The sequence below is a fragment of the Scomber scombrus genome, chromosome 23 (assembly GCF_963691925.1).
Source record: "Scomber scombrus chromosome 23, fScoSco1.1, whole genome shotgun sequence".
NCBI lineage: Eukaryota > Metazoa > Chordata > Actinopteri > Scombriformes > Scombridae > Scomber > Scomber scombrus.
In genome coordinates, this window is record NC_084992.1 from 8,066,766 (window position 1) to 8,094,017 (window position 27,252).

The window sequence follows — 27,252 nt, forward strand, 5'->3', positions numbered from 1 at the left end:
TTTTCTGTCCCTCTGATCTCATTAAAACCCAAAATGTAAACAAGTATTGTGCCACAATCTGGCCATGCACTGAAATAAACACAAAGCATTGTTATTAGACCTTATCAATCACCTATCAGTCATTAATTTTATTAACGTTTATTTAATCAGGTAATCCCATTGAGATATAATCTCATTTTCAAGAGAGACCTGAATCTACATGAAATAAAAAATAAATAAAAACATAAGAAAGACACTCTCATGAACAGACATAAAATGGTAGTAACAATAAATATAAACAAAGTTGAAATAACATAGTAAAAGAAATTAAAAATACATAATGCTGAGTGAAACATCAACCATTCATCCGATAAGAGTGATAACATAAAACCTCATCACTTAAAACAATTACACTTTGCTGTGGGAAGATTTAAAATCGTGTTTCTAAAGTGTTGGTAATTTATAAGATTATCCATTTTTAAACTGCACTGTGGCTCATTCCTGGAGTCTGGAGCATGAAATTGAAAAGTGGTCTTTCCAATTTTAGAGTTGACTTTGAGTACATGCAGTGTGGATTAATAATGGACAAAGAAAAAATATCTTATCATCCATATTGATGCAGTATGTTTGGGTTAAATTAGAACTCCCTGTTGTAAAACTCTATTAACAAGAGATCCAAATAGACTCATCTGGGATTTGGGAAGTGTAGTAGATAAAGAATATATGAAAATCATTTGCAGCTAATCATGTCTGAGTTCTGAAGCATGTCTTTAGGTAATTGGGGAACGTCATCATCAAGCTGATAAAACAGTGTTAAGTATGTTGTTGAGCTGTTAAAGAGGGTCCAGGTCTCCAGGAGAACAGAAGAGATCATTAGGATAACGTTACTGTATGCAATGAGTTGGGAAAGGTTTAATATCTGAGGTTTGACACTGATTAGTTATTCTTTAGCTTGTCTGAGGGTGCCAAAGTGAGTGAGGAGAGATGTTTCCATTGAGGTAATAACCAAAGGCTCTGATTTCTTTGCCCAACTGTACAGATAGAAGTACGGGAGCAGTTTCTCTGTGAAAGATTCTCCTGTGAAAGAGTAAATATGCAATTTCTCATTCACATCATAGAAGGAGACTCGGCCTTCCTTGTAGTCCACGTAAACTCCGACCTTTCGTGGCCTGGGACTCAAGTTAAGAACTGTGTAAGGTGTGCATTGAGCTTTATATTCAGCACCTTTCTTCCCTATGGCAAAAAAGCCATTTTCTCTTTTCACAACAATCCTCCCAGACCTGGTTACCGTTTCCTTGGCAACACCGACATCCCATTCATTTCTAAGGCCTACTTGGACTTCCCAGTAGTGCCGCCCAGAGGTGAAGCCCTTTGTGCCTAAAACCATAGGACAGTCAAACCTGTCTGAGTCAACATACAATGAAGGGCTCACAGTTTTGGAGTACTTCAAACGTTTACCAAATTCAGACACCACAAGGTAGCAGCCAGCAGTGGTTGGGTCAAAGGTGACGGACTCTGAAAAAAAATAAAAAATTATTATTGATAATAATTTAATTTAATCCGTAAATAAAAAAATAAAGCATGTGTATTTGTGATATCACCTTTATATTGTCTCATTCTTGTCAGTTCTGTAATATATGAACACACAACACCTCCGTTATGGGAAATTCATTAAATAGTCTTCATCATCACTGATGAGGCAGATGCTTACCTGTGTTCGTCAGAGTTTTCAGTTCAGCTTGAAACGTGTTGACAAGATGAGACATTGCTCTCCTCAGAGTCTGCACGTACACGTCTGAGTAAACCCTGATCTGAGACCAGTCCTTGCTGTCTGAGAGGGTGCTCAGGCCTTGCAAAGTCTACAGTGATTCACAAACACATGATCATGAGTGGCACAGTGCTATAGTTAATCTCTTTCAAAAGGGCAAACCATATACAGTACCAGTCAAAAGTTTGGACACACTTTCTCATTGATGTGAATGGAAAAGTGTGTCCAAACTTTTGACTGGTACTGTATATCAAAACTAATTTTGCATCTTGTAACCACATTTTTGGCAAACAGGTTTTTTTTAAATCAACTTTGTGACAAAAATACTATTAATAGTATTTCTATCGTTTTTGTCATTTTTTGTTTCACTTTTCTTTCATATCTCCTCTGCTCTCTCCTTTTACCTGGGAATCCAATAGGTCCGCCATGATTACAAACATCTCATTTAATAAAATTTGAGTTGTCTTGATTCCCCTTTTCTTGCATCCCTTTCTCATTTCATCCTTATTGAGGAGTGAGGAAAGATACAAGGGAGGGAAACAAGGAATCAAATGATTGGTCGATTGTGTATTACAGGATCATTATTAGTATGTTAAGTGCATGTTGGTGGCTCTTGGGGGTTTTCATTAACCTGCAGAAGGTGAAGGTGGTCATCACTTTGTGAAAGCTCCTCCAGTTCAGAGTGCTTCCTCTGCAGTTGGTTGATTTCTTCCTCCAGCTCTTGAATCAGCGCTTCGTCTTTGTCTTGACATTTTCTGAGCTTCTTTTGAATACTTGAATTAATTTTCGTTTGCATTTCTTGAACACGACTCTTCAGAGTATTGAACAGCTTATCACTGTCATCAGACTCTTTACTTGCTTTCTCCTGCAATAAAGTAAAGAAACCATGTCATTAGGACCAATATATACAGTACATGGTAAAATTGTACAAAATGTTCGCAGTACTTACTCTTCTCATTTCAGATGATTCGGTAAATTCTTTTATCGTTTCCATTCTGGCCTCAATCATCATTTTGATCTGAGCCTTTTTGGACTCAATATTTCCCTAATAGTATAGAGTTACATTCTTTTTAAAAGGGTATAAGTCAGTCATTCTCTCATTTTGAGGTTAGCTCACCCTTTATCTTACCTTCTGTAAAGCTCCTTCCTCCTCGACAGGCGCTGTGTCGTGGCATTTGTGGTCTGTCTCATTGCACAGTAGACAGATACACACCTGTTCATCCCTGCAGAAAAGGTCCAGCATCCTCTCATGCTTTACACACATCCTCTCCTCCAGGTTGACCACCGGGTCGATCAGCTTGTGTCTCATCAGGGAGGGAACTCTCTGGTGAGGCTCCAGGTGGGCTTCACAGTATGACGTCAGACACACCAGGCACGACTTCAGGGCCTTGTACTTCACTTCTGAGCACACATCACACTTCACCTGCCACGGTGCATCAGCGCATTCCAGTGTCTCAACTTTCTGCTTCTTCATTTGGACTGAAATCTCATCAATAACAACATTTGTGTAGATCTCGGGCCTGACGTGGAATCTTTTATTGCACATCGGGCAGTGACATAACTCACTCTTGTCCCAGTGCTCGTTGAGGCAGTTCTTGCAGAAGTTATGACCACAAGGTGTGGTGACTGGGTCACTAAAGACATTCAGACAGATCGAGCAATGGAAATGATCCTTAGGCAATGAGGCGAGGACATTTAATGATGACATTATGGGTCTCTGCAAGAGGAAATGTAGTTTGTGTTTTCTATTTCAGGTCTTTTTTTTAACATTATGTGCAACCCTTACCACAATGGTTTTGTCTTGCACTGAATACAGACATAAAAACTACAAAATATGACATGAAATCTAGATTAGTCTTTGTCATCAAGTCTATTTTTAGGTTGTTTTTAATGCGAGTCCTGACCCGCCCAGTGACTCACTTACATATGAATCAGCTTGTGGTTTAAACATCTTAATCACACATTACGGTATCTTAGAGGTGTGTTTTTTTTTAAAGAGTAAGTAAAACAAACAGTAAAAAGTGTTGGAAAAATAACTCACCAGATTCTTCCTAGTCCTTCTGTAAATTTTGAGGTCTGAACTGACTTTCACATGCAAGACGGAGCGCAGTGAAACAATTCAATATTCATTACATCTGACATAGAAATGGATAAAGACCAGCCTGTGAGAAGCTGAAGCAGGCCCAGTCACTTTAGTGGGTGTGGTCAAATGACATCATTTTACTGAAATGAAACTTAAAGTAAAAATCCATGAAGCCAGAAATAGTGACATTTGAGAATATTTGAGACAACATTTATTGTCCAGACCATGACACAATTATCCACAACCTTTACAACATCAACCACATATGAACATGCAATCATTTAACCATCAAAACATCATTAAAGTAAAAACTACCTCTACTTTTTTACTCTACTTTGGGTATACTTTATTTTAGGAAATCTGCCAACGAGCAAACTGCCCAAATTCTTAGAATCAACTCTTTGTGGAACCTCCGTGAGCTAATATGAATACGTAAAATGTGCAATTAATATATTTGTTGAGCTACGCTATACATGTTATAAATGTACATAAAACACTGGTTTTCAAAATACAGTCTGTTTGCATTGCAAGGGTTTTCCAGCTTTTTTTATGTGTTTTTTAAATCTTAAAACCTGTCACTAGCTTGGTTTGATCGGGCTTTTCTCATTCACAGGACCAATCACAAAGGTATCAGAGGCTTTGTCGCAGCAGTACAGGTAGAAAAAGGGCAAAATCTTCTCTGTGAATGTATCTTTGAACGTGTAAATATGAGTCCGAGCCTTCATGTCATAAAACGACACTTGCCCCTCCTCATAGTCCACGTACACACCCACTCGCTTGGGCTTGGAGTCGAGGGTGAGCAGTAACGGCGGTGATGTTGACACTCGGTACTCTTGGCCTTTCTTCATGGCCAGAGCCCAATAGCCATTGGTGGTGCTTACAGAGATCTTGCCCTTCCTGTTTACAGAAGACTTGGCTATTCCCAGGTACCAGTCGTCCTTGTCCCCCACCTGGACTTCCCAGAAATGTCTCCCTGAGGTGAAGCGCTCACGGCCCAAGACGATGACCACCGTGTCAAAGCGCTCAGGTCGGTCAGGGAGGTCCTGCCACGCCCCCAGGTGTCTCACCTGACGTCTGTCCTGGGAAAGCTGCAACCACGGGTTGGCTGTGTCAGGGTCCAGCGTGACATCCACTGCAAAAACATAACAAAGGATTTAGTTGGAGAGTTTTGAGAGGATGACAAATTTACAGTGAACCAGATCCCAAAAAACCCCAAAAAACTAAAATAAATTACCTGAATATTTCAGAACCTTTTTGATCTCTGTAAAAAAAAAAAAAAAGACATGATCTTTTTCCTGCTTCTTCAGGTGTTGCTTTCAATTTAAAACCAAAATGAACAGAAACTGAATAAAATATATATGAAATTGCCAAAGGAAGTCCTACCACTGTCAGCCAGTTTTTCGATTGTTTCATTCAATGTTGCCTCCAGTTGGTACACAGCCCTCCTTATCATGCCTATGCATATGTCATTGGGTACATTGGTCTCAGACCAGTCTTTGACAGATGGTGGAGTGTTAAGAGCTGGGAAACTCTACAGAAACACAGTACAAGACATGAAATGGTTATTTAAGTTTAATTTCAAAATGTCATGTAAACATCATAACAAAACATTTTCAGGACTAAAGCTCAAAGAGAACAAGAAAATGCTCTCTCACCCTCAAGAAGTGAATGTGGTCGGTCCGAGCCATGTTTTCCAGGTCTGTATTCCTCCTTTTTAACTCAGCGATTTCCTGCTCGAGTTCAGTGATAAGGTTCTCAGCCCACCTCTCAGTCTGCCTCTGCTTCTCCTCTATGGCCAAAACCAGGTTGGCCTGAGTCCTCTGGACGGAGCGCACCAGCTCTGAGAAGACCTGCATGCTGTCCTCGATCTCTCTCTGAGCGCCAGCCTGGAATCAGAGTGTTTCATTGAGCGTCATAGTGCTCAAGATGAAATAGAAAGAAAATATAAAACTCTATTTGAAATATTAATGCGTGTAAATACAAACACTGAGACTTTTTGCAGCAGCTGACTCACTTTGTTGAGCTCCACAGAGTGCTTGATATCCTCCACCTTCTTCACTCTCTGATCAATCATATGCTGGACGTCTATTTCTGTCCTCTTCAGCTGCGCCTACACAACAAAATGTAACATTAACAACACTGATGATTCTACATGAATGAACATATTTTATCCTCAGTTACAGTTTTTAGTTATTTTCTTGTGAGAACAGAAGATTGTGTTTTAGAGATGTGGACATGGACTATGGATCAGTTTAATGTATATGTGGTGACTGATGCTGTTGGCCAACAGTCTTATAATGCACAATTAAGATGAACAAATAATGTTTTTGTTGCATTAAACCCTGGAATTTACTGCATGGAGTCATTTAACCACAGCTTTACAGAGTAACCTACAAACTCAAGGTTCACCCTTGTAAAATTAGGAAGGTATCTACCTAGCTTACTATAACAACAATGACAAACCCGTATTTCATGATGGGCTGTATGATGGCCTTAACAGCCATTCATGGATTTGAGAAAATCTGTCTGTGTCTAGACAAAAGGACAATGCTAAGAAAAGATGCATTTTCAAATTTAGCTAGTTTAGTTTGGATATTTCCTTAGATACAGACAAAACTGAAGATAGAAGATTAGCTTGATAGGTCCTTTGTTTCCATAGTACCATAGTACCGTCTTCTAGCCACTTAAAAGGGATATTTCAAGAACTTGGTATTAAAATCATAGAGCAATAACATAGTCTTGTCATAGCTATAAATATCAGGCAACCAGTGGAGAGTCCATCAAGACACTGAGCCCAACCAAGAAATAGTCTGGCACATAACGCCTCATAAAACCTTCATAGGGACTTTGAAGGTATTGGTAGGCAGCTTTTGTTCCCTTTGGAGAGAGCCAGGCTAGCTGTTTCCCCCTTGTTGTCAGTCTTTATGCTAAAATAAGCTGATCTGCAGGCTGTAGTGTCAAATGTACTGTACAGACATGAGAGAGACATTCAAATGTTTAGTCTTGGCAGGAAAATTATACAATGCATAATGTATTTGTTGTTTTTTGCTTTTTTCTGTGCTTTTCAAGCCTTGCAACCCGTTTCAACGTATTTGACTTGAAAACAAACATTAGCACTGAAATGTTTTCAGTCTTGCACGTGTATGGTGGAATGCTTCTCTACCTCTGAGAAACATTTGCCTGACTAAACCTTTATCCTGTGTATGTGGATAGTTACATATCTGTCTCACCTTTTTCTCTGTCCATTCTCGCTCCACAGGGACAGTGTAGTGGGCCCTGTGGTCTGTCTCAGTACAGAGTACGCACACACAGGTCTGATCCTTCTTACAAAACAGCTCCAACAGTCTTTGATGCTTTGGACACATCCTGTCCTCCATGTTCGCAACAGGCTCCATCAGCTTGTGCTTTGTGAACCTGGCGGTGTGAGATTTCAGGTGCTCCTCGCAGTAGGAAGTGAGACATACAAGGCAGGATTTGACCGCTTTCGGCCTGCTTTCCCCTAAGCAAACGTCACACAGGACCTCCTCCCAGTAAGACAGTGGGAACAAAGAAGAAGTAGGTGAAGGTGCTGCAGAGGCAGGGGTTTGAGGTGATGGTGGGGTTGATGTTTGGGGAAGTGGTGGTGGTGGACGATGAGCTGAATTCTCAGGTGATGTCCGAGGGGAAGTTTTGGGCGGTGACACTCGGGGGATCAGCGGTGGTAACTCCTCTTGTGGCTTCTTATCTCCTGGTTTCTCCTTTGATGCCTCTTTCTTTTTCTTCTCTTCTTCTTGCTTCTGCTTCAGCTCCTCCACTAGCTGCTGCTTGTGACCTTTCTCCAAAAGTCTCTCCTCATCCTCCTTTTTCCGTCTTTCCATTGTCCACTTCTTTTCTTTCTCCACTTTCCCCTCCTCCTCGTCCTCTTTGCTCACGTTCCCTTTCACACTTTTAACCCTAATCTCCTTGAACTGCTCTGCAATTTCTCGCAAGACAGTGTTAACGCTAATATCGGGCCTTTTGTAAAAGGACTTCTTGCACATGGGACACTGGTACAAAGGACTGGTTTTCCAGTATCCCAGTATGCAGCTTTGGCAAAAGTTGTGTCCACAGGGGATGGATACGGGATTGGTGAACACGTCGAGACAGATGGAGCAGTGCACCTGCTCTTCAGAAAGGTTCCCAGTAGTTGCCATTCCTAGACGGCGGAGAGGTAGGGTCATTTTCAGCGCAACAACCAGCCTTTGAAAGGGTCATCAAACCTGCTGTGATATCGAGGTCAGTAGGGTTAGATGGTATGACTTTATTTAGGGTCATCTGCATGCGAATCTACAAAGCAAAGCATGACGGGGCTCACCTATAGTGTCAAATTCAAGCCAAAGATTTTTAAAAATATACCATTTTTGTGATGGAAAACTAAATCTTTTTTTCTATAAATGAGCCCCTGTGAGTCTTGAGGGAGTGTTGTCAGACTGTTCATTTTAGTTATTCGATTGAGCTTGACTGATTTCTGAGGCCAATCCATACTTTTCTTTCTTTCTTTACATTTTTCCAATTTGATGATATATTGACTTATTTTTTATATACACATTTTGATCAGAATACCTTAAATATCGTTCTTTTTGGCCAGTATAATATCCTAAATGTGTACTGAGTGAGACATTTTGCAGTTGAAAAATAAACTAATTAGAGCCCCCTGATGGACAAAGTATGTAATGGCAACATTATTTCTAAATTATATCAAACATATCTTTGCTATTACTGTACTGTAATATCTACTACGGCTACTAATTAATAAATTATTTTAGACCAAGGAATTTTAACTTCAGACATTTGCTTTTCAAGTAAAACTAATTTACATCTCAAGCTAAATATATGAGGCTTATTTAATTAGAACACACACTGTCAGCATGTGGAGATGTTTGCGAGTTTCACTTTTAACACAGGCAGCTCTCTGCTTGAGGCCTAGGTATTCATGGCAGGCCAGATTAACATCTTTCCAAAAATATTGTTCCAGTCAGTGACCCTCCTTGCAGTTCTTCTCTGCGGTAAACAAGATAATGTTCTGGATGATTTTTATCACATTTAAGCACTGCATGGCTCACAAAATATGGACTTGTATATGCCTTTTTTCTTGAAATTTGTCAGAATCTGTGCTAAACTAACTGCAATAGAAAAAATATTCAGGTCATAGCTCTTAAGCAGCCAAACAATATTTAAAAAATCCAAAATCCAAACAACACCCCCTTAAGCAACTCATAAGCGCACTGAGGAGCAGATGTGACAGTATAGAAATGAAAAGAGAGTGAGGAGAGACAGCAAAAAGAGAGATATCGGGACACTCACCAGAGAGCAGCTGCCTCGAGTCTCGGCTGTACACTGACACATGAGACAGGCTGTAACCACTGCCACCTCTAACTCCCCCCAACTAACACACACTTACCTAAGACCCAAAATATACCCCCCTCCCTCGCTCTCCTTTTACCCCAGATACAAATTTATACTCCCTGGCCATGGCCCTCTGAGCTGTCAGCCTTTAGCCTGACAGAGAATACCATGCAGTGCAGCTTGGATCAAATACAGGAGCTGGACAACACAACACAAAGACTGGCAGCAGCCTTGAAATGCTGACAGGTTTCATCATGTGATATGTTATTTCTAGTCAGAGATGATTTTTTTTTGGGCTATAATTTGTAAAAGATATAAAGAGTACAGTCTAGACCTGCTCTATATGTAAAGTGCCTTGAGATAAGTTTTTGTTGTGATTTGGCGCTATATCAATAAAGATTGATTGATTGATTGATTGATTGATTGATTGATTGATTGATATAGCACAACCATAATTTGTTTAATTTGAATTGTCAACAAAAACATGTTGGGCATAATTAACTTGATATTTTAGGGCTACTTTAATGTACTGTAAGGTGTTTCTACTATTTTTTCCATCTCCTGCAGGTGTAGCTCATAATTCTGAATTAATATAATAGTAATAATAGTAATAATAATAATAATATGGATTTTCTATTTACATTTTATGACATATGTTTATATATTCTCAACTCTTTTTCTTTGACATGTTTATAACAGATTATTTTGAAAATATTGATTGGTTTTTAGACTGGCTGACATATAGTATACTCCAAACATGCAATTAGGTGACAAAAAATGTCATTATAATGAATTATTTCCTTCCGTGTTTCCAAAAACAAATCTCAGTCCTGAGGACTCCTCTTTTCTTCTAACTCCAATGTCTGTTTAGGAGATAAACATTTTGTTCTCCCTTTGTTTGAAAGAATTAACATAAAATAGATTTTTGTGACTGATCATCTTTATTGAATAAGTTCAGAAAGAAGGGTACAAAAGCAATCATTTCATATAAAAAATACACCACATAGTTTCATGGTTTCAATAATCCTGGGTCTACAGCTTGTTTTTAAAAAGCCTGTTTCAAACAATGCCATAGTCCACATTTACAGTATGTATAACAATCTTTCATTTTGGAAGCCTAAACATCTAGAAATTAAATGTGCATCAATAAACTTCATTGCTTTAATATAGTCTCCAAAGCCTTACCAATACAGTTAAACAAAGACTTACACCATAAGGAAAAGTGCCAAAGATACAGCATCATTTAAACTTCTATCTCCTGTGCAAAGTGAGAACCACCATTCACAACTAGTCCTTTATGATATTTCTCATTTGTTCTTCACACGTCTTCATACCATGACATACTTCTTGTTCATTTTATCCACATTTTGAAAATTTACAATAAGACGAAACCGTTGGCTACTTGTGACATTTGAGTAACAAAGTTTTAATAAATACAGTCAGTCAATAAAGTACCATTAATGTTACATTTTGGTTTCCATTGACCTAAACACACACTGGTAATACAATGCATGCTTTTAATTGCTTTGAAGCCTTGATTTGTGTTGAGAACATGTAATAATCTGACTGTTTCAATGTTGCAGTGTGTTTTAAAAAAAATGCAAACTTACTTCTGTTTCTAGCTTTCTTGAGATCTAAAGTTGTTTGAGGTAAAGTGATTTGCGAACAAGAGAAACCGTCATGGTTGCACTTTACACCAAACCTTTGTTGTCTTGACCTAAAGCTATATGTGAAGCGTGTGACTGGCTGCTGGTGTCAAGTCAGGTGTGTTTAACAGGGGTTATAACGAGAGGAGAGGAGTTCTTCCCCTCCTGGTTGAGGCAGGGGCTGAAGATAGGGTACAGACTCTCGTTAAAGGTGTCCATGAAGGTGTAGAGATGCAGGCGTGCCTTCACATCATAGAAAGAGATCTGGCCTCCTTCATAATCCAGGTAGATTCCCACTTTACTGGGTGGAGAAGGCAGCAGTAGAAGCAGACGGGACGATGCCAGAGCCTTCACCTCGCCGTTCTTCAGCCACAGACACCAGTATCCACCATCTGGACTCAGTTTAATCTCACCCTTGCGACGGGCTGATGCACTGGTCACACCGAGGGTCCAGGCTGTCTTGCGTGCCACGTCCATCTCCCAGTAGTGGCGTCCGGAGTTGAGACCCTCTCTGCTCAGGACGAAGAGGGCTGGGCTGAAGCGTCTCGGGCCTTCAGTGTGAGAGGATTTACGCTCTTCATACCTCACCTGGCGACCGTCATCAGATACGACCAGGTTTTTTTGAGCAGTGGCGGGGTCTAAAATCACCTCACCTGGCCAGGACAAAGAAGAGCAGAGAATTACATTTTTTTTACTACCACAATGATGGATTTTGTGTATCAGAACTTGTAAACTTGATGTAGTGATTCCTCCAAATGATGACTGTCATATATCCGCCCATCACAGTTTGTGCTTTGATTTAAAATCTCCTTGGACAATTATTTGATTCCAACTAATGCTATTCTTTGGATGTTAAATGGTTAACCGTAGAATGCCTTTGCATGCACAATATTAACCTGGCTATGTAATTCTGCATTACATGTTTACAGCGGATCGATACTCAAATTTCTCCTCTACCCCTCATTTTTGGAAGTGTAGCTTTTACTGTATTAGTGCGAGAAGATGCTTTCTTTACATGTGTTTGTGTCAGAGTCTGTGTTTGAGTCGAGCTTTGGATGGGTTTATTTTAAAAGTGTTGACCCATCGCTCTGTGTAAAATGATCTATCCTATCATCCAACCGCTCTACAGTGTACCTTCCCTGTCAGCAGTATTTTTCCTATGCACATGTGCACTTGCAAAAAAGCTGATTCAAAACCTGAACGGAAAACATGTACACATGATGGGAAACTATGTTCTCCATGAGAAATCTACCTGCTCAAATCATGTTTCCTCTTATCTCCTACCCCGATTACAGTAACCAGGTTTCTCATTTACTTGACAGTTGTAAATGTAAATCAGCTGTCTGGAGAAAGCCAGCTGTAACTTAGTTACTTGAGTACATATAAACACATTGAAAGACCAGTTTAAGGCTGCTTCTAAATGTTTTATGCAGCATTTTATGGTAATTTCCCCAAATATTTCCTGACATAATTGGTACTTCGGTAAACTTAAAGATATGCACTAGATCCAGCTACTACCAGGTCTACTAGAATGTGGATTTGTGTAATATTTGACTGCAAAGCATGAGACTGTAATGACAAAAATGATTTAAAAGGTTTTAACTGACTGTCAAAGTGGCGTCCTCTTGTGGCCAATTACAAGAACTGAAAGCCATATTAAGCTCTGGTTGCACTGCCCAAGATCTCCAAACACACTCTCTTCCAAAAACACTTATGAGAAGTGTCATGCCCTGGAGAAACCACTAATATAATATCATCAGACTGGCAAACTTGAGGTGTTACTCACTTGAGTAGTTCTGCACCTTCCGCAGCTCTGAGAGGGGGAGAGAACAACACAGAGAGAGAGAAAGCAAGTCATACAGCTGAAGAGTCAAAGTCACAGCAGATGGCACGTGTGGGTGGTAAACATGTAGATCTAAGCCAGAGCTTTAAGTGCTCCAGACATGTGCTGCTGTCAGTCAACCCTCTGCCGCTGCCTCTCCATTGATTCCAAATGGATGAACTGTGGTATCAACACTATCTCCATCTGTCCAGGCATCTTGTATGTGTGAACGTGTGAGTGTCTGGGGGTTGGTTGGGGGGGGGGGTTTGGCACAATGATGAGTCACTTGTCTATTTCCAAGTGCTTGTACAGTGACCTACATATCACTGTTTTGGATTTTGCACAGGATGTGTGGTTGGAATTGGGCAAGGAGGGATGGATTTTACTATACATTTTGCAGTTAGATGTGATTTATTTTTGAGTTTTAATATATCACTTTTGGCATTTTGGAAATAATTCTTGCTTACAAATCATATTTTTTTCTGCAATCAGACCTGTAATATTCTGACCTATTATATAGTTTGTTTGTTTTTTGGGAGGAAAAATGCATCAGCTTTTGCAAAATTGATGTATGTACAAAATTAAGTGTGTGACGTCTGGTTGTATAAACATGCAATCCAGTACCATAGCACTGTAATAAATACTAGTCATGTGAAGCTTATGATGTTTAATTTAAATGTTTACAGCCTTATTGGTATTACTGAATGTGACTACATGTCCATGTATCACTTTACTTACTACACAAACAACTTCTTGTGTATTTACAAATATATTTATAGACAGAGATAGTCCAAAAATATGTAAAATTATTCAAAATCATGTGAGAAATGAACTTTGGTTATAGCTGCCCTCACCTTTCCCATACAGTCTTTTAAGCTCCTCCTGGAACTTGTCGATGAGGCTGCTGACGGAGGAGCTGATGGTTCCCAGATAGAGGTCAGTGTTGATGCTGACCGCTGACCAATCAGAGGCCTCGGGAGGGGGCTGCAGCGTGTTCAGGTTCTGCAAGAAGTGGAGAAGAAAGGTTAAAGTATGAAGTTAAACGAATGAGGTTGAAAAATAAATCTTACTGAGTTTAGTGTGCAGATGTATACATTTGCTGCCTGTCAGTGTAAATCCAAATCTTGTAATGTAGATAACCAACACAGAGCTCTCTGCACATTGTCAGTTTGACAGGAAAATCAAAGAACATTTAGCAGATGGTGCAGTTGAGCACATTTTTGTCAACAGAAAATGTTACAGATAAAGACCAGTGTGTCTGCAAGGGAAAACACAACTCAAAATTCAGTCATACTCTTACTGTAGCTTTGTTCTTCCAAACACAGTGTTTTGGTATGTGAGGCCATATGCCTTTGCTTCCCCTTCCTACAGTTCTATCTGGAAAAATTCAGCTACTTCAAAGACATCTTTCATATGAGGGAGAATCAACATTTTATCCACATAAACAGTCTAGGATAAATGCACATGGGGAACTTCCACAACAGCTGGCTCTGTTCAGAGAGGCTTTTGATGTTGTGTCACAAATCTCTTAGCGCCTACAGCTGGTGCAACTATTGATCATTTGCTGTTTACAGCTAAAAATAAATAAATGTTTATTCCAAAAATATATAGTGTCAATCTGCATGTAAGGATAATATGACTAACATTACTAATAAAAGCCATTCATCTGTTAAAGCACATTTATTTTCAATTAGGTGTGACGCAAGAGCTTACACAGTTTTGTCTGAGCTTCAGCCTCTTAAAAATGAGCTCCTTTGCTGTGGCCCAAATGCATACTAAGTGTGTTTTGAGTATGTAGGTTACACACTGGAAAAATGAATAATGAAATATTACTGAAAATTCCAGCATGCATTTTTAAAACTGACATTTGAGCATGCTGTTAATTTAAGCCGTTAAAGGCTATATAGTTGTATAGTTAAATATACCAAAAACATTATATAACATTATATAACAAACTTAAGATGCTACACAGAGCTGCAGTCAAGCAATACATGATAAAACAATACACAGCCGAAATAATACATCACTGACATGGCAATGCAGGGGTGCGCTGGTGCAAAAAATGGTGACCAGCTCCTTTGAAAGTTAAGTTAAAAGACACAAGGTTGAATAATTTTCTTTTCCAAATGTGACAGCTCTGGAAGTGGATGCCTTGTACTACCTGGAGGAAGATCACTTTGTCCTGGGTCTGTGCAAAGGCCTCCAGCTCGTTGCTCCTCCTCCTCAGCTGGCTCAGTTCATTCTCCAAACCTCGAGCCAGCTCCTGAGCGTGACGCTCGGCCTCACGTTGCCGTGTGGCGATCAGCTCCACCAGCTCCGCCTGACTATGCTCCACCAGGCGCTGCAGCTCGGCGTACACCTGCCAACTCTCCTCCAACTCCTTCTGAGCACTGGCCTGCAAAGAAGGTGACACAGGGGAGAGGTTAAGGTGAGTATGCACCACAGCTGTCAAGACTACTAAATGCCAACTCAAGCAAAAGTAAGCTCTAAAGGTCAAATTTTTTTCAAGACCAAAGTATGAAAAAAAGTTTAAAATTTGAGTCTATGAGCAAAACTACACACATTTTACACTTAAAAAATCAGTTTACTCATCATTTGGATTGGGGTTTTTAACATCTCAGAAATTAACTTGAATTTTTTAACATATCTGAAGGACAATTTGCATGATCTTTTATTAAATTCCACTCAAAACTTTTCTCTATTGATCTTTCATTTACTGCTGTCTCAGCAAAAGCCAAAATTTTTTAATATGTTATTTTTTAGTATTGCAACGTCAAATTGGCGACCTCTGCTGGACCGCTTTGATATTGCACATTTGTAAGAATTCAGGGTAAGACGTCACGAAATAGGCAAAAAATATGTAACTTACTGCTGTCATCTGCTGTCTCAGTGTGTGAATGTAAATAATATATATGGAGATAATTAGTCAGCTGTTATAAGGCTTACAGTAACCTCTTTTTTTTAACCCTTTGATGAATTAAGGAAGAATCCTCCCCCAACTGTCATGATCTAATGAACCAGACACTCACTTTTGAGTTCTCTATAATTATCCTGTCATCTCGAGAAAACAAGTTGTTATCTCGTTTTCTCAAGATAACAAGATAAATTCACCCATTATCTCTTGAAAACGAGCTTTATTATCTGGAGGTCAGAAGACAATTAACTCTAATCTCAAGATAACGTCATTAAAAATAATAATTACAAGCACGGCCGTTTTCAGCTGCCGTACTATACAAATAAATGTGTCTTTGTCTATTAAATAAATTGTTCCCATATCTCTGTCTCTCCCAATTTCTTTCTCCCTCAGTTAATGACTGACATGAGTGTGAGTAATCAATGCTCTTTTTATCCAGTGTTTCTTACTGTCTGCTGCTTGTACAACTGGACTAACAGGTTACTATGCATCAACTGAGCTTTTCATCTCAAACTGCATTAAAACATTACTCTTTAATTCCCGGTTAGATTTTTTTCCCCCTCTGGCAAAAAGTGCAAAATATTCTGTAAATTGAAGATTTGCAAAAGAACATTTTTTTTCAAAAGAAATACGTGATGCATCCATGTCTCGATCTCCAAGTCTTCAACTATCTGCCCATCACACCAACATACACACTGTAGCTGCAGTCATGTGTTTACACAGTACACACACACACACACACACACACACACACACACACACACACACACACACACACACACACGGACATCCTGATATTCAACCCATTGGTAACTGAGCCTTTTTGTATTCTTAAAAGCAGATAAACTTGTCTTTAAGCAGGAAACCAACTACCCGCATTGACACTGAATCTGGATACGTTTTTGCTTGTCCAAAAATAGACTAGCTATGATTTACTGTAGTTTCTGAAAGATCACAAAAATCATATAATTTGTTATTACTGTAGGCAAAAATATATGTAGAAAAAAAAGTAGCCCTCTACATACATATTATTTGATATGGAGTTTGGTACACTCATATTATTGATTGCTATGGAAACCATCTCAAGTCTCAGTTATATTACAACTACAATTACAGTTCAAATACAAACTACAAAGGCATGCAATCCTTTGTGTTTTAGGTTCATACTGCCATGAGGCTGTAGGTGCAAACAGGGTGTGTGGGAAACTAAAGACAAATGTCTATACTGGTCACACCGGTTGGACAGCCTAAGACATGGATCTGCGTCTGTATACGCAAGAGAAAAACAAACTGAAGCAAGAGGTGTGAGTAAGATCCTGCCCAAATGTGTTGTATATTTTCTAAGAAAGCCGAAGTAAACTGAGATAAGGGTCATCCCACCAACAGCTGTGGGTCTTGTCAGAGTGCCCTTGAGCAACGGGCTGCTCACGTTTTGTAAACCTTTGTGGATTAAAGAGCTGCTTGAAATGCAAATAAAGCCTTTGAGCGCATGAAGAATGCGACATCAGAGTGGACTGGGTAAATATTTAATATGCAGTACGGGACGGAAATTACAACAACAATACAACAGACTGCTGTTCAAACACATGAGAGTGCATGATTAAGATCTGTTTAAAATGGAATAGATTCAAATAAGGCACAATGTAGATGAGCCAGTTTCATCCACTTTTGATAAGATTCAGTTTTCTGACTATATATTTATTGTGTAATTTGATCGATACTAAACTCATTTTTAAAGGAAACCAATGGGAAATCATTCTAATATCATAAAATTATACAAAATTTGGACTCAAAAAGCATGAATAATATATCACTAAAGTTCCCTTAGAGGTCAATTTACATTTACTGTTTTAATCCATGAAATTATTCATGCAGAGTTATTCAAAAAGGAGCTGTAGGCATCATTAAAAAAAAGGCTGAAAGTCGCACAGAAAACTGACAACAACACTTTCAAACATGCTGAGTTTTGTCCGTGCATGAGCTCCCACCGACACACACACAAAGTTTGACCTAGGTAACTTTTGGTGACATTATATTGACTTACATTCATTTCGTGTACACTTACCCTAACTCTAACCATAACCATTACTTGCCTAACCCTAACCGTAACCACCAATCCAAGATTAATCTTTCACACAGCTTTTGTCTCCAATTGAACAAGCGGTCCCTAGTTAACCGATATTTAGTCTGAAACGTGGTCCCAGAAAGTAGCCTATGACACACACACACACACACACGCGCACACAGAGTTAAGACTCACAGGCAAGTTGTTGGTTATTATCAACTCAACCCTTCAGCAGACTCACCTTGATAACCTTGATGGATTGTTTGATTTCCTCCAGTTTCTTGGCTCTCTCTTTGATCAAATGTTTCAGCTCTGATCTCTTCTTTCCCAGATTACTCTGTAAATATATATTTTTTGGTCAGATTTTGAACATGATTTTTAATTAAACTGAACAAAAAAAATATGCGATTGATGGTAATAAGCGAGTACAGCTTGGCTCACCATCTTCTTCTTCCACTCATGGTCAGCAGTGACGATCTCGTGGGATTTGTGTGCAGTTTCAGCGCAGGCCGTGCAGATGCAGGTATGGTCGGTGCGGCAGTAGACCTCCAGGAGACGTTCATGTTTCTTACAGATCTTTTCCTCCAGGTGGAAGGTAGGTTCGATCAGACGATGAGATGTCAGAGACTTTACCTGTGAGTTAGAGCATGGAGGATGAGAGAGACGTGAATTTGGATGGGCAAATGTAAGCTTAACTAACTCACAACTGCAGCTAAGATCCCCAAACATGGAAGGAACTCTAGCTCAGCAAAATCCTCAAATGCTCGCTCAAGACTCTTAACCATAAATTGTGAGTCTACTTTGTGCAGTAAAGAAAAGTCTTAGAATATATAAGACATAATATAATAAAAGAACAAAGACAAACAAAGAGAGGTACTTCCCAGGAGAAAGTGAACATATATTACTTTGCAAAAACCCTAAAAAAAACAACAACTGACCTTTTTATGATGTCTGAGGTGGGTCTCACAGAATGATCCGGGGCAGTTTACACAAGACTTGTGTGCCTTTAACTTCCTCCCAATACAGGCATCACAGGGAACCTCCCCAGCCTGAGCAAACTCCCCAGTGTCAAGCCCTGGAGAGCCTCCATGACCTGTATCTGAGTTCAGATTCAGCGTGGATCCTCGCGAGGCTGTCCCGGCTCCCCCGACCCCTCCAGCTCCCCCAGCTACCATCAGCCCCTGGAACTGGGAGGAGATTTCAGCCAGGACCCTGTTGACGCTCATCTCTGGTTTTCTGGAGTAGCTTTTCTTGCACATGGGGCAGGTGAACTTCTTGCTGTGGTTCCAGTAGCCCTGCAGGCAGGCCTTGCAGAAGCTGTGGCCACAAGGGGTGGAGACGGGCTCGACGAACACCTCCAGGCAGATGGAGCAGCTGAACTGATCCTCGGAGAGGACACGGCCGGAAAGGCCTGGAGAGCTTACGCCTGGAAGAAAGAGGGACAAAAGGGAGAGAGAGCGGCATGATACACTGTAACTTAGATGATAGATAGAAACTCCACAAAACCAGAGACTGCTGGACTTTTTTGGCCTCTAACAAGTCTAGCCTTTCATTGAAGAGGGCTGTTCACACCTTTATGTCATGAGTCACTTAGAGACAGAGAATAAAGTGTGAATTGCTGTGAAACCACCTGGGAGTGGATTTCAGGACAAGTTTATTATAAATAGCTATTTTGCACCAGCAGTGTCATATTTGACATCTTACATAAATTCTATAATTATATGACTAACAAATGACGTGTTGACTGTAGGTCAGGCTGATATTGGATGGAAACCTTGTGAGGTGACTGTAACGGTAACACAATGTCCTTTCAAAATATAAACACATTGAATCACACACCCTCCAAAAACATGTATATCTTATAATTCATGCTGTGATGAGAAACTCTAGAAAGGCTCATGAACAGTAAGGATAGTAAGGATATGTTTTGTCACACTGTGTTACCTTAATCTGGCTACCGGGTCAAAGGTCAGCCAGTGCATGGCTACAGTCAGTTTGAATAATCTGGTATTGTTCATTTGGCACTTGAATTGGGTCATGTGTAGAGTCCCAGAGGAGGGGAAACTAAATGGTTTGTGTAATTAGTGTAATGGGGTCATTTATGTATAATGACCTAAAAAAAAAAATTCCATGACATCTTTCAGACAAATCCAGATGTATTTTTGTCATAAAAGTCAAGTCATAAAATCAGGATGGAGTTGATGTTCAGATGCAGTCAGTGTCTTATCTGAGGTATTGAAAGAAAGAAAAAATGCATCTTCCCTCTTATTTTATTCTGATGTTTAAGAGCTCATTTTGATAATTTACTGTTTTCTGTAGTTTACAAGTTACAACATACCACGCGTAAGACATACTGACTATGACGAAAACAGCGTCATGATTTCACAAAGTGTTAAAACAAAGGTGGACAACACGATACGTTTAAATTAAGTAATTTCACTTTTGTCTTTTTGTGTTTCTGCATTTATTTGAAGTTGCATTAAATCCCCAAATTTTCTTCCAGCTCTTTTTGCTCAAAACTCACAACAGTTGACAGGTGAATTTACGAAAACAAAACAGCAAGGCGGGAGAAAAAAACTGAGATTTCTGCTTGTTGTTGGGTGAAAAATTTAAAAACAAAGTATGCGTCTTTAAGATTCTTTTGATAATTTACTGTACCCTGTGTGTCATATGTAGCTTACAACATCAGCACAAAGACAACTAGGTGATGAAGGAGTAGGGAAGAGCTGTATGACTTATAACTACATTCACATTTCCACACATTATCAAGGGGAAGTAGAAAAATCAGTTTGAGGAAAAACAAGGCTACAAGACGAGAAAGCACATTTTGATCCCACAGGACACAAAGCCTTTTTTACTTCGAGCAGGGAGGTAAGAAATGTAAAAGCGTCATTCTGTCCAGTGATGGGTGAGAAGATATCTAAAGAATGCAGAAACTCAGGACTTTCAACTGGCAGTGTGCTACGTTGCTTCAGGTTTAAAGGAAAACACAATTCCGGGTAATCCCAGTATTTTAAAGTGTACCAGCTACCACAAATATAGCTGTTGCTTATCCAAATGGACTACATTTTACAGAATCTCCATTTAGAACCATTACATCTCACAAATAACACGTATAGTTTTTTTATGTATTTACATGTGCTGAAAGTAATGTGGACTGTATGAACACATTTGCTTCCTGTATGCAACAGCCAATGAGACTTGAATTAGACTGAGATTAACACTGTAACAAAATTTGAGGAGATTAAATTAGCTTTACATTGTTTCAAAAATAAAAAAAAACTATTGATCATTTGTATTCAGGTTAAACATATTACTTTAAGATGTGCATTTCATTAATATATTTTGGATTCTACAAATGTGTTTTTATAGAGAGGTTTGTCCAACTTAATTTGACACTGACTGTAACTCTGTACTGTAGGCTTACATGTGGAACAAGCTCTCTACTTTTACAAAACATTAAAAAACAAACTCTACAGTGAACAGATAAACACTGAAGCAAATAAAACAACTTACTCTGCATGTTTTCGTCTGACTTGGAGCACAGCAGTCCTTCACTTCATGCACTTTGCCTTGAATGACACAACAACAGGTGTTACACTCTTCCTGAAACTCGGAGCGGCCCTCCCACTCTCAGTGCGACACACCCAGATCTACACTCATGCAGTGCTTTTGTTCACACTGTTTTCACAGATTTGGCTTTGCAAATATGCAAACTAAAGGTTTTGTTGTGTTTTCTCCGTTTCAATGGGCCTCAACCTGAAAAGACTAAATTAGTCAACCTCTGCAGTGGTAGTATCCCAGGACCACAAAGTAAGTGTACCAGTTCCACGAAGCTCAAGCTGAAAAATTTCTAAGTGTCTTACATCTTAAGTGTCGCGTGGCAGACGGTCTGGCTCGAAAACTGGTCTCACTTTCGGGGGTAACTCCAAGTTACCATCGTTAAGATTTCAGAAACTTGCCCTAACCCTAACCCAATCATTATCTAGGCTTTATAACAGTTGGGAAAGTATTTAAAAATGTCACAAATCCAATGAACAGGGATAGGGTTATAATGATTAACATGATTTTATTGCACGACACATCCCAACAACCAATTTTAAACCCATCACAAACCAAAGGATAAATAACAAAAATCATAACACCCTTGCCTGCCTGGTTTTTAGATTTTATTTTGTTGGGAGGCACGTAGTGGGTGGGTGACCGTGTTGGCTGCTCCTCTGTGTGTGGAAGACCTGGGATGCCAGCACTGGAATTCAAACCCTGCTCCCCTGGATGACAGGCTTGACCAGTGCACCTACACCACAATACATCACCTGCAATAAACCTCTATCTAACACTCTATACCACATAACACATTCTGTGTGGGACATGGGTAGCCCAAATCTGTAGGCCAGTGCACTTTATGTTATTTCACAACCCCTGAACCCCAACCCTAACCCAGCCAGTGCCACAGACTTGGGCCCCATGTCCAATTCTGTAAACAAAATACCCAAAATATTTTCTATCCTCTACCCCTCTTCCCTAAGCAAAAAGGTGAATGAGGGATGCATGTCCCTATCTCCAGACCTCTGTGTTCCAGCCAGGTCTTGAACCTGGATCTGCACCTTGAGAGGCATCCACCCACACCACTACACCATCCTCATCTGGATATTTGGTACCTTATCACAGATAATTAACACCAACTACTTGGAACTGCCCCTTGTCCCCTGCCCCTCTAGCTTTTACCCAATCACAAGTCACACACCCTTTCCCTCCAAAATTTGAATCCCAATCAACCTATGTCAGAACCACAACTGGATCCAAGCACACTGATTGGACAAAGTGGTCCCAGAGACAGACAAGCCCCCTCCTTACTACAGACTCTATATGTACACCCACTATGCTGATCCATTCACCCTATACCTCTGAAGAAGCAAGATATTTGCGAAACGTCAGGTATTTTAAAATTAAGCTAAATACATAGTCCCTTGTCTCTTTTATTTGTTTGTTTTGACCCATGTAGAAAGCTTTTAAGACCCTTTATCCTGGAAGGTTCTTTTAAGTTGTTTTAAAACCTTTTGAATAAAATTAATTTTACCGACGGTGGAAGGTTCTGCTCTTAGCCCCCTCGGAAAACCCTTTTTGTGTTTAACACTTGAACACCGAAGTCTTTTAAGTATCATCCACAGAAGGTCCGCAACCGAAGGGGATCCCCTCATCGGACCAGAAAGACCAGGAGTTAAAACCATCAAGGCCAAGGTAAGAACCAACCACCCTCGACTTTTTTTATTCTAGGGACAACAATGTGTATTTTGATTAATTAAGATGAATGGACAGCACACACATACAACACATACACACAACTTTGTTTGTGTAGGTTAGTGAGGTGAGTCCTGGCCTCTACATGGAAGACGGACACCTGTCTGTCTTCATAATGGCTTCGTAAGGGGTTGGGGTTAGGATAAGGGGTTGGGGTTAGTGTTAGGGTTAGGGTTAGGGTTAGGGTTAGGGTTAGGGTAAGGGGTTGGGGTTAGGGTAAGGGGTTGGGGTTAGGGTAAGGGGTAGGGTTGGGGTAAAGAGTAGAGGTTAGGGGAAGGGATTGGGGTGAGGGTAGGGGGACAAAGGTAAGGGAAGGGGGTGGGTGCAGTTGTTCCTGTGGGGTGAAAGTTTAGTAGTTGGGGATGTCATTGAGGCCCTGTGGTGTTATTGTACCCAGCTTCTCTATCCAGCTGGATAGAACCAGCAGACTTGCTTCTCTATCCAGCTGGATAGAGAAGCTGGATAGAGAAGCTCAGATTTTTTTCTGCTCTCTTCCTCTACCCCGTGGTCCAGCGGTCTTGGGCCTCCAGACCCGAGATGGTAAGGTATTGGGTGGAGTGTTGTTGGAAATGAATGACTAAGTGAGTGGTTGTTGTTTTGGATGCTTTGTGGGATGGGTTTGTCATTTCTAGTGTCTGAGAGTTGTCTGTGAGCTTCCTGTAGGTATTGTTGTCTATCGAGTATTACTATTTTTGAGCCTTTGTCTGCTGGTTTGATGATTATATTGGGGTTCTCTTTTCTCTGTACAATACCAGAGTCAGCTCCCAGCACCCAGTTGGATTCCTCCTTCACCCCAACCTCCCATTAGCATCCGACTGTGGATTGACCCTTCATCGCAAGATCAAAAGGGTTTTTTGTGAATCTTGCTGGGCTGCCTGGAACTTTCTGTTTCTTTGGAGACTTCTTGATGATGAGCCAGAGTCCTGCAGTGTCAGGGTCGATGGTGATGTCCTCTGTAAGAATAGACAGGATAGTAGTGTGGAGGGTTTTACGCTGTCAAACAGTTATTTATGAGATTCTGTGTTGTTAACTGTATTACATTTTATAAGTATTTGGTTTATTGTATTTTGATTTTTGTATGTTGCTTTACCTCCACTATCAAGACTCAAGTTTTTGCTCTTTGACAGCTTTGTGGCCATAAATAATTTCTTTTGAGGGTATTTCTTTATGTAAATGATACTCTCTGGATTAGAGAGTGGGGGATTCATCAAGCCACATTACTAACAGGTGTGCCTGAGTTGAGGCAGGTGTGCACAGCTGGTAAATATCTGATGCCCTTGCTGACTGTGAACTCTCTTCCTCCTGAATTTAGTTTCTTTGAAGTCATTCCCAGTTATCCTGTATCATTAGCTCCGCCTCTCTCCATCTCTTGACATGAAAAATGTGTGCGCACAACTCACAAGTCCTTTGGGCCAACACGTCTCCCTGAGTTATTGTGCTAATGTAATTGCTGAAATAGAAACTTTTACACACTTATCCACAAACTTCCGCATATGTTGCAGTGGCTAGCATATTTTAACAATTTATGCATCCTTCTTAATTTTAAACATTAAAAGGATCAAATCAACTAGACAATTGCAAAAAATTACTATTGCAAACAAATGAGACCCTAACCCTAATTCTGAAAAAGGATCCTTTCCTAAATGCATCAAAACTATCATCATAATTTACCCTAACACTACTTTGCCTAATAACAACCACATTACCTGCAGTGTTTCCTGCAAGAAAAAAAGGGTTATTTCATCTTTCACTCTTTCTACCTTCTTTCACTGCAAGAAACCAGAAGCTTTTTTCTACTCCACTTTCGAAAAAACCCACTAACACTAACCTTGAATTGTTTTGTGCTACCAAACTTGACTTTTAATACAAAGTAAAATGCTCTCCCTCTATGAAGCACTTTCCAAATCACATTCATTTTACTTTTAGTACGTACTGCAGCATACATTTGGGACATACTGCCATTGCAGTACCCGTCATTGGTCTGCGCTCTTTCTGCAGCTCAGCCAATTTGACGTATCTTCTGCAGTGCAGAGGATTGTGGATCAGAAAAGCCAGAAAAGCATGCTGGTCTGCAGACTCCAAATGTGACCGGATATCATAGGGTGTTTTTTTGGCATACTGTATTTGACATATCGTACTGGGATGAACTATATATTTTTGGCATACTAAATAATGTGGTAGCGTGGGTTTCGGAATGCACCCATGGTCTTGCTTGTTTTTACCGGTATGTCCATAGAAGTCATATGGTGAAAAATGCTCCTTCCAGTGTAAAAACTTGTTTGGCAGGGGGGAAAATTAAGATTTCTTTTAAAACAACAGGTACAACATACAATTTGGACAAAGGTGAAATTTGACCATTACTTGCTGTGAATCGGCTTCTGCTTTTGACTTGGTGTCAACTGTGGTTAATCTCATACGGTCTCTTTCTTACAGACCACGTCAAGGACTTTCTCATGATTTTTACACATTCTCTCCTCCAGGTTTTGGATTTGCTTAATCAACTTAGGTCTACTCAGAGCTGTTGTTGTCTTGTGAGGCTCTAGGTGGGTCTTAAAATAAGCACGACTTCATGGCCTTGAGCTTCACACCTGAGCAGACATCACAAGCCACTTCACCAGCTTTAGCCTCATGGGCTTCACCGCTTGTCACAGTGAATGCATTTGCTTTTTTAAAGTGATTGACCACCTCCCGGAAAGAGCTGTTGTTCCAAAGCATGGGTCCTTTGCAAAATTCAGTAAATTGTAGGAAACAGCACTGCAGGCTTTCTGACATATATTCGGCATGTTTTGGTCTGAAAATCTAAATGAGCCCAAAGGTAAATTTTCATGTCATTATGCCAGTTTTGTTGTTAGTACAAATGTATCTACAATATATTTAGACAGCCTGTCAGTAAGTAAGTGCATTTTTGTCTATACAACACCTTTCATAGATACTAGTCACAAAGTGCTTTACAAACATACATAAAGCACAAAATACCACATGCTGCCCAAATGTATGTCTGATCAGATGAGTTCACAGAGTCCAGAGACCTGAGACTTACTGGGAGACTATAAAGCACATGCATAATCTAACACACAGTTTGAATTCTTTGCTATGCAGACAATCTGTAAATATGCTAAAAAAATAAGTCATGGAGCAAGAACTTCCTTGAACTTCATTACAACATCATATCTGTTAATACACATACTGAATGAATATGCCCTTAAATAAAACAGCATTCCTGCCTAATAAAGTATAAAGTATCAGGCTACAGTAACCGTGTGTCTCTTGGCTGTTCGCTCAGGCATCAGGTATGTTTTTCCCCCCCAGTTTGGTCATCTGTGTGCAGCTGCTGACATATTATCTGCGATTTGTGTATTTTTCCCCCCGTTTATATTCGCATACATGAGCAATACAGTAATACTCCTCCTCTTGATGCTTTTGATAGTCTTGATGAGAAAGTTTGTACTTTCCCAAGTACTGAAGTTGCCAGTTTTAAAAGGGCACTTCCTCATCTGTTTAGAATAAGATAAAACAAAATTCCTCTGCGTAAAGTCACTTCAGTTTTTTTATATACAAATGGACCCTCTTATATAATATGACACCTTCTTTAGACCCTTGATTCAGATGAGGACAACCACACACACATTTAGAGTACAGCCATTTTAGCAGCAGTGCTTTGAGCTAAATGCCAATGCAAGCATGCTAATGTGCTTATTGCTAACATCTGCTAATTAGCAATGAGAATATCATTAGTTTTGCATAAAAGTCATTAAAAAGTAATGGACGTATTGACATTTTGTCTTGATGCTGCTGCAAGAGTAAAAAAAGTGTCAACAAATGTCAACCTCATGGTGGCGCTTGAAGAAAAGTCAGAAATTAACTAAATAATGAAGTCAGTAGTCTTCATCATCTTGGTTTGTATTGGTATATATTATTTTTTTTATGGCTGAATTTACTGAACCCTTTTTCTAAGGGTGCAGTGCAATGAGCTTCTTTACAATACGGAATATATACAATTATTATTTATATTCCTCTTCTTATATGTTCTTTACATTTTCACTTCTTTAAACTGGCATGTTCACATTTCTGTCCACTCTGCAGATAGAAGCAATCCTTCCCCTTCACCACTAGTGTGCGTCATTGGGCTGAGGGAACATCGGTTTCTGCCAGCCGGCACTTTACATTCATGTTGCATTTTTCCCCCCAATACAGTAACTGAAGCTGTCGTCCATGGCAACGTATGAGCACAACAGTAGAACAGGCTACTATTATCAGGTTACTCGCACTTAAAACATCCAAAAGTGATAAGTGTTGGTGAGAAAACTGTG

At 39.8% G+C, this 27,252-nt stretch overlaps 3 protein-coding genes across 3 annotated transcripts; all 3 read right to left on the reverse strand.

Annotated features, from left to right (window-relative positions):
• Positions 1 to 919: 919 nt before the first annotated feature.
• On the reverse strand, positions 920 to 3,455 carry LOC134006340 (E3 ubiquitin-protein ligase TRIM17-like). The gene is made up of 6 exons (XM_062445425.1): positions 2,877 to 3,455; positions 2,697 to 2,792; positions 2,379 to 2,612; positions 1,691 to 1,838; positions 1,581 to 1,607; positions 920 to 1,494 (listed from the first exon to the last, which is right to left on the reverse strand). The coding sequence occupies exons 1-6, from the start codon at positions 3,453 to 3,455 to the stop codon at positions 920 to 922; spliced, it is 1,659 nt and encodes a 552-aa protein (XP_062301409.1).
• A 734-nt stretch (positions 3,456 to 4,189) lies between these two features.
• si:dkey-46i9.6 (E3 ubiquitin-protein ligase TRIM7) lies at positions 4,190 to 8,002 on the reverse strand. The gene is made up of 6 exons (XM_062445426.1): positions 7,061 to 8,002; positions 5,845 to 5,940; positions 5,486 to 5,716; positions 5,214 to 5,361; positions 5,065 to 5,091; positions 4,190 to 4,962 (listed from the first exon to the last, which is right to left on the reverse strand). The coding sequence occupies exons 1-6, from the start codon at positions 8,000 to 8,002 to the stop codon at positions 4,409 to 4,411; spliced, it is 1,998 nt and encodes a 665-aa protein (XP_062301410.1). The 3' UTR covers positions 4,190 to 4,408.
• A 2,952-nt stretch (positions 8,003 to 10,954) lies between these two features.
• LOC134006342 (nuclear factor 7, brain-like) lies at positions 10,955 to 25,657 on the reverse strand. The gene is made up of 11 exons (XM_062445427.1): positions 25,531 to 25,657; positions 23,759 to 23,895; positions 22,157 to 22,248; positions 21,793 to 21,938; positions 18,580 to 19,067; positions 18,083 to 18,274; positions 17,883 to 17,978; positions 14,824 to 15,057; positions 13,517 to 13,664; positions 12,627 to 12,653; positions 10,955 to 11,493 (listed from the first exon to the last, which is right to left on the reverse strand). Exons 1-11 carry the CDS (start codon positions 25,655 to 25,657, stop codon positions 10,955 to 10,957), a joined length of 2,226 nt encoding a protein of 741 aa, XP_062301411.1.
• Positions 25,658 to 27,252: the final 1,595 nt, after the last annotated feature.